Genomic DNA, 8,131 nt, shown 5'->3' with positions numbered 1-8,131 from the left:
CCCGCCACAAAGCCTGGCTGTTTTTGTTTGTTTGCACTTTGGCCAGGGCCAGGTTTGGACCTGCCACCTTCCGTATGTGGGGCCAGCGCCCTATTCACTGAGCCACAGGCCCCACCCTGTCATAAGTTTTCATAAAACATTGAATATATCATGATTTCTAATCTAAAGAATGTGGTCTGCACTAAGTAAATCTCCAGTTTTTCATTGTGACCATAACTCTGTGATTTAGAATTAATTCTGCTAGTTAGAAAAAAAGGACTTGTGCTAGAAACACTGTTAAATTGGTTTTCTTTAAGTAATCACTTCCTATGCTGTTGGCCCAGGCTCTGAAAACAATTGTTTCATATATTTTTGATTTTCTGGTTGTTTCAGGTGGGTGGGTGAATCTGTTCCCTGTTACTCCATCAAGTGAAAGGGCCAATCCCATGTACTTAAATACTGTCCATATACTTGGGTTCCTGGATTTATCCCACTGACTATCCCATATGCAGAATGTGTAATACAGATGAAGGTGTGTGACAACAATCTCAAATTTCACATGTCCAAAAGCAAACATACAATTTCTGCCTTCAATTTCAAAATCTCACTGCTACGTCTACCCTATGTCTAGAGATCTTATAGTGTTGTCTGGTACTTTTTTCTTTCAGTCTCAAAAATCAATCCATCAACAAATCCAATTGATACATACCATTTTCATCCACTTATCATCTGGATCAAGATACCATTTTATCTTGTCTGGACTGTTGTAATAGCTTTTAAGGGCTCTCTCTTTTTAAAAAATATTTTTTATTAAATATTATTAAATTATACTTTATTTTTTAGAATAGTTGTAGGTTCACAGCAAAATTGAACAGAAAGTACAGAGTTCCCATATACCCCTGTCCCCATTCTTTTTTTTTCTTTCATTCTTATCTCTTCACGTGGTACTTTTAACGTAGCAATGAATGGTCCTTTTTTTTTTCTAATGATCTTTTTAAAATAAAAGTTAAATCATATCACTTTTCTGCCCAAAGCCCTTCAGCATCTTTCCATCTCACCAAGAAATAGAATCCAAAGTCTTTATCAAGGACAGGCTCTGGCTGCCCACTTCATCTCTGACTTCCTATTCTACAGCTCTCCCACTTGCTTGCTACGTTTTAGCTGCACTAATCTACTGAACTTACTGTTACTTTTCAAGTATATTTTAATTCAGTGGTATTGTTTTTTTCCAGTAAGCCATGATCCTCTAAAGTCATCCCAATCTCAAAGCCCAGACTAGGGCTCGGCGCCTATAGCTCAACCGGCTAAGGTGCCAGCCACGTACACCTAAGGTGGCGGGTTCAAATCCCCAGCCCGGACCCGCCAAACAACAATGACGGCTGCAACCAAAAAATAGCCGGGCGTTGTGGCGGGCGCCTGTGGTCCCAGCTACTTGGGAGGCGGAGGCAGGAGACTCGCTTGAGCCCAGGAGCTGGAGGTTGCTGTGAGCTGTAATGCCACGGCACTCTGCCCAGGGGGACAGCTTGAGGCTCTGTCTCAAAAAAAAAAAAAATAAAAAATAAAAAAAATAAAAAAAAGCCCAGACTAGGTAACAAAGGCTTATAGGTAGGGTGAGCATAATGAAGAAGATACATTTAAAAAAGTTCTTTCAGAGATCCTCTGAAGCCATGATCCCCAGCCTTTTTTTGGCACCAGGGACAGGTGTCATGGAAGACATCCATGGGAGGGTGAAGGTGGGATGGTTTCAGATGAAACCACATAACAAGCACATTACATTTATTGTGCACTTTGTTTCTATTATAAATTTATTATAACATACTGAAATAGTTACACAACTCACCATAATGGAGAATCAGCAATAGAGAGTCGCTATAAATACAGGTGAATCTTTGTTTGCCTGCCTGCCACTCACCTCCTGCTATGAGGCCTGGGGTTTGGGGACCACAGCTTTAAAGCCGTTAATCTTTGTGAAATAAAAGTGTTTAAAAGCCTTTACTTAAATTCTAGTCCTAAATCTGTTACTTTCAATAGGTGGTATCTTTGGCAAATTATCACCTTGACTTTCCATTTGTCAAGTGTGCAGTGAAGGAATTGACTAGATTATGTAGTCTCATCATTTGTGTCTATTAAACTTTCAACTGCTGTTTTGATTTCTTTAGGTCTAGAGCTTGAAGGCCTGTATAGGTTTTACATACAGGTTTTATCTTTGCTTACTTGAAGTTCAAGTCAAGTTCTATATGATCACAGCTGCAAAAAATAGTATGCCTTTGATCTTAATTCAAAAGTATAACCTAAAGAGGAGAATCTGGAAGGCTGCAACATTCATATCTAATTCATTATTTTTAAAAAACTGTCAAGATAGAAATATTCAAGTAACAATTTAAAAGCCTGTAGACCTGAATTTGTGTTACTTGGCTAGCAAAGAAGAGTGAGTTTGTAGCAGTATTTAAGTCAACTGTCTTACTAAGCATACTGAAAAGTTCAGGTAGATTTTTTTTTCTTCATCACAAGACTTTATTGGTGAAAGAAGCAGTATATTGATTGACACTGTGATACAGCTCCTTTTCTTATCAACAAAGCAGACGCTTCACTGACCAGCATTAGCACTGAGTTGCTGTTAGTAAGAACATAATACTGTCAATTAACTAATATTATCCATGAGTTTTAAGTTTCCTTAGAACACCAAATATTTTAGTAAATGGCTTCTCCCTTCCAGTTTATGCTCAGTAAGCATAGCACTCTACTTATTATTCCTAAGTGTAAAAACTTACCCTTTTTTATTATTAGTATTATGCAGATATGCCAGCAGAAGAAAGAGAAAAGAAGTTGGCTTCCTGTTCAAGACACCGATTCCGCTACATTCCACCCAACACACCAGAGAATTTTTGGGAAGTTGGTTTTCCTTCCACTCAGACTTGTATGGAGAGAGGTGAGAGTTTAGATTATAACATTTTAGAGATATGTATTTTTTATTTTATTTATTTATTTATTGAGACAGGGTCTCAAGCTGTCACCCTGGGTAGAGTGCCATGCATCATAGCTCACAGCATCCTCCAACTCGGGCTCAAGTGATCCTCTTGCCTCAGTTTTTCTATTTTTAGTAGAGACGGGGTCTTGCTTTTGCTCAGGCTGGTCTTGAACTGCAGTCCACCTGCCTCAGCCTCCCAGAGTGCTAGGATTACAGGTGTGAGCCACCACGCTCGCCTAGATATATCTTTTTTAAAGCTATATGTACCCGAGTCTGAACATTTATAACTTTTTTTCCCCATGGTTCTCTTTATTGTCCATTGCAAGTTAGGTGCTGGTTTTGTGACATAAAAACATTCCTAAAGATAAAAGGCTTACCTTCAACTTTTCTAGTAATTTAATTGGGATCAGAGATTATAAAATTTATAAATTTCAGATTTTAAACCTTTACTTAGCCAGGATGTTCAGTGTTTATAAATGCTATCTGAATAAAAAGGATATTTATTGAATTGTTAACATGCATCTACCTCCTTCAGATATGGCACTTAATTTAATATAGTTTGAGAATGTGAACAGCTTTAAAGCTGTTTTTTGTTTGCTTGATTGGTTGGTTGGGGGATAGGGGAAGGTTGTTGTTGTTTTGAGAGGCAGTCTCACTCTTTTGCCCAGGCTACAGTGCCATGGTGTCAACCAAGCTCACAGCAACCTCAGACTTTTGAGTTCAAGCAATCTTCCTGCCTCAGCCTTCTAAGTAGCTGGGACTTACAGGCACTGTGTGCCATAATGCCCAACTAATGTTTTCTGGTTTTAGTTGAGATAGGGTCTTGCTCTTGATCAGGCTGGTCTTGAACTCCTGAGCTCAAGTAGTCCTAACTGCCTCAGTTTCCCAAATGCTAGGATTATAGGCAGGCATAAACCACCACTCCCAGCCTATAAGAAATTTTTTTGATAAGCAGCTGAAACTTATCATAATAGTAGACTCCATGTTTATCAGTTTGTCCCCATTTGCAACTGCCTCTGGGAGAAAGAATAAGAAAGTGCCTGAGAGCTCTGGTTCTGGAATAAGAACTTGAGAAATGTCTTAGCTCTTCTACTTTCTAGCTTTATGAATGTTGAGTGAGTTATTTAACTTCCTAGGTCTCTATTCCCCTCACCTGTGAAATAGTTATAGTGGAAACTACTCCAAAGGAAGGTGAGAGTTATCTAAGATAATGTAGCAAAACATTTGGTAAATGTTTGCTATTATTAGTATAAATGCAGAAACTAATGCTAAGTAGCAAAGTCATTCATCAGCATCACATAGCTAATGAGAAGAGTTGTGTAAACTTATAAGACATTTAGTAAATTTACTGGATACATGCTAAAATAAATATATGTTGCAAATATATTGTCTTCTAAATTTATTATTTTCTTTTAAGGTTACATTAAGGAAGATCTTGATCCTTGTCCTCGTCCAAAAAGAAGGCAGCCTTACAACGCAATGTTTTCTCCAAAAGGCAGGGAGCAGAAGACATAGATGTTGAAGCAAAAAATGAGACAGAGGACAGTTTTCACCTTTTTATTTGTTTATAGTTAGTCCTAAACACTGATTTTTTGATCTTCTGTAAATCTGTAAATTGATTTATAAATCATTTTTCTGTTGAAAATGTTTCTAAATGGTATTTACCCACCACACAACTATTTAAAATGTGGATGTGTTTGTGATGTTTGTTTTTTCACCTTTGAAACAATAAGGTGCTTTCATTTTGCACTCTAACTTTAGAGTTATTTACTTTATTTGGTGATACCTAATACAGTTTTGAAAATATGCTAGTTGTTGTCTGTGATTTATTGCCTCCCAGATCTTTCCTTTTTATGTCATCTTCACTTAGTATTCACATTCAGCAGTGACTTCATGTTAGTCACTACAGACTTTTATTCTTTTAAGTAATTGCTCTTCTATAAGTCATACCAGTGTCTGGCATTTGAATCTTTTTAAAAAAGAGAGAGAAAAGTAAATTTTAATAGTTCTTTTAACTCTTCAGCTTCTTAATTTTGTTGGCTTGAAATGAGGTGCTCCTCTATTGTAAATTACCTTCAAAGTGACCACAAATATCAGCCTTTTTTCCTTTCTTCTATACTGTAAATTGATATCATCTTACCTGATCATAATTTATTATTTTTTTTAATCATACTTTTTTTCTGATGCAGTTTTCAAGTTGAATTTGTTGAATTCTCTGCCCATATGTTCAAGTTCATCTGTATTATTTCTTTCAATTGATAAATGTTGTAAACTTTCGTTTAGCTTCAAAATAGAGTTCTTTATGTATCAACTTTATTTTCCTTTAGGACCTAGCATATGAGTTATTAAGATGACTGACCACATCTGTTTCACCTTTTCTGGTGGCATTTAGCAGTGTCTTTATTTGTGTGTTCCTGTGTTTCTTTAATCCTGCTGTCTCCAGTACTGGTTTGCTTCCTGTTGGGAAGTGGACTACACAGCAGGAGGTGAGCATCAGGAAGCTTCATCTGTATTTGCAGCCGCTCTCCGTTGCTCACATCACCACCTGAGATCCATATCCTGTCACAGCAGCAGCAGCATTAGATTCACATAGGAGCATGAACTCTACTGTAAACTGCACATGGGAGGGATCTAGGTTTCATGTTCCTTAGGAGAACATAATCTCCCCCACACCACTCCTTTTCAGGGGGAAAATTGTCTTCCATGAAACCAGTCCCTGGTGCCAAAAAGGTTGCGGACTGCTGCTTTCATCCATATCTTGACAGTATTACATAAACAGGAATACAAGCAACACTGAATAAAATGTCTCACCAAAATCTAAATAAGCTTATAAATTTAATCTTCTCAAGGTTCCTGAAATCTTCTTTCTTATTCTACTCTGTTGATCAAGGTTCTCCTGTGAATAACTGGCATCTGCTTGTGTTCTGACAGAAAAGATAGAAAAAGAAATTATATATATGATTATCTACTATGTGCTAGATCACCTATATACATTGTTTGGTTCTGAATATGCTTCTCATTTTGTATAACCTTAACGGGTTCTATTTAACATTTTTTCTTCCCTCCCAAATTGTTTATTCTGTGTTTGATTTTTATTCTCTGCTAGCAGTCAACTAATTACCCAAAAATACAGCACCATTTGTACTATATGGAATGTTTCACATAGATGTTTCTCTTTCAATCCTCAAATTATGACTTAATAATATTAAGTTTTTTTAAAAAAGGATCCAAAAACCAGATTAAACAATAAATAACTGGCTTTCTTTTTCTCACCTTTAAAAGCATACAGGTCGGCAGTCCAAGACTGCTAACACATCTCCAATAATGCCTGGGGACCCAGATTTCTCCTAGTTTTCTGCTCTTCCATACTTTGTATTTGGTGTTCATCCTTGTGTCTTTAAAATAGCTATGTTATCACTGGCATCATGTCCACATTCTATATAGGATGAAAGGAAAAGAAAAAGCACATGCCATTTGTTTTTTTCCCTTTTCAAGAAGTTTTCCACAAAGCACTCTCCAATAACTTTCCTTCTTAGTGGCCAGAATTGTCACATGGCTACCTCTAATAATTAATAGGGATGAAATTAGAACCCATGATTGCTATTCCAGAATCAGAACTCATGTCCATTATAGTGGGGCATCTAAAGGCTAGGAATTTGAGAGACACTTGAATTTTAACAGGGTACCACAGAGTTTCCTTTCAAGACTGTTCTTAATTCATAATTCAGTTACAAAAAAAATTATGTTATATAAACCACATGAAACTAATTCATTTGTTTAATATATATTTTCCAAGTGTTTTATTTTTACCAGACACAATACTACTGTATTGTAGTACACTAGTACTACTGTGTTAAAATTAGGCAAGATATGACAAACGTTTTCCAAAAGAACAAGCTTTTAAAGAAACACACTTGAGAATCTTACTTTGTTATCTCTGGCATCTTAAGCATGAATTTCTGGGCACAGGCAGGATTGACAGATTAATAGCACTTTCTTCATCTCGTGGCCTCTTTGTGGAGCTATTTGGTTAATTCTAACAAATAACATGATCCACCTGGCAGCTTCCAGGAAACCAAGAAGCATGAATTTAATTTTGAAAAATACCACTTTAGAAATTTTAATTATATCTTAAATTTTACCATCCAGCTGTCTATTATCCGTAGCAGTGTAAGCTACGTTGATACTGTTGGAATGGTATCTGCAATGGTAAACTGCAGCGTCCTTATACCTGAGCTCTTTAGTGTGTAGTTTAATGTAAGCAAAGAATTAATGAAACGGTTGTCTGCTATCTCAACAGCAGAGGCCAGAAGAGAGCTATTTTTAGAGAAATAATCAGTTGGAAACTAGGGTCTGAGCGATCAAAAGACAATTTCTAGGATAAAGGGGATGTGAATTAGGTGTTTGGTACAGTAATGAAAGCTCATTGAGCTAAAAAGAGCTTTCAACATAGCTATTGTTGGAATAAAGCAAATAGCAGAGGTGAGAATTCATGGTCTTGAGAGGAAAAAAATACCAAACGTATACCTACCATATGTCGTGTATGCAAAGAAATGTGTGAGACCCTAAGGGAGATGAGACAGACATTAAAAAAAAAATGCCTCGGAGATCCCAGAAGCTTAAGCTGAATATCGAAGAAATCTTAAGGACAGTTAGGACCCAAACTGTGCCTTAAGATGAGCATCATCTAGACAAGCAAAAAGGAGACAATGCCATCAAAGCTGGGAAACTTGGATTCAAAGTGGAAATGCAAAAATATACAGAGTCATAGAGGCCTTAGAGACAACTTTGTTCTTGCCTCTCACTTCATAATGAGGAAACAGAAGGCCCAAATTTTGTGATTGCCAAGGTCCCGAAGGGCTGGAACTAGAATGTGGGTGTCTGAGACCTTGTTTGTTGTATGTGATAGTGATACCACAATTTCACTCTTCAGTAGGTTCTTGGTCTTGGCGATTCCAAGAATGAATCCACGGACCACAGATCAGGATTTATTTACAGAAAAGAATACAGAAGTGTCAGAGCTCCTGGCAGAGAGAGAAAAGCTCTCTCTCTCTGTCTGTCAGCTCTTTGTCTAGGGGTATATATTGTACATGGGGCCCTCGGTAGTTACATTTAGCCTGTCTGAGACATGTCTGGCCCTTGGTGGTTACATTTAGCCTGTCTGAGACATGTCTGGCCCTTGGT

The 8,131-nt window shown here is 37.2% G+C and overlaps 1 protein-coding gene across 3 annotated transcripts in view; it reads left to right on the top strand.

The window, feature by feature from the left end:
* The window catches only part of RBBP8 (RB binding protein 8, endonuclease), a 110,981-nt gene extending 106,389 nt beyond the window's left edge, over nucleotides 1-4,592 (top strand). For all 3 annotated transcript variants that reach the window (XM_023510250.1, XM_023510251.1, XM_003784785.3), the window contains 2 exons: nucleotides 2,767-2,908; nucleotides 4,365-4,592. In XM_023510250.1, coding sequence (XP_023366018.1) covers nucleotides 2,767-2,908; nucleotides 4,365-4,462 — 240 coding nt within the window. In that variant the 3' untranslated portion in view covers nucleotides 4,463-4,592. The remainder of the gene's footprint in view (nucleotides 1-2,766; nucleotides 2,909-4,364) is intronic.
* Nucleotides 4,593-8,131: the final 3,539 nt, after the last annotated feature.

Source organism: Otolemur garnettii, unplaced genomic scaffold (genome assembly GCF_000181295.1).
Source record: "Otolemur garnettii isolate 467f Iridium unplaced genomic scaffold, OtoGar3 scaffold00012, whole genome shotgun sequence".
In the NCBI taxonomy this organism is placed as follows: Eukaryota; Metazoa; Chordata; class Mammalia; order Primates; family Galagidae; genus Otolemur; species Otolemur garnettii.
Note: the sequence above shows the minus strand (reverse complement) of the source record. Positions and strands in the feature narration are given on the sequence as shown.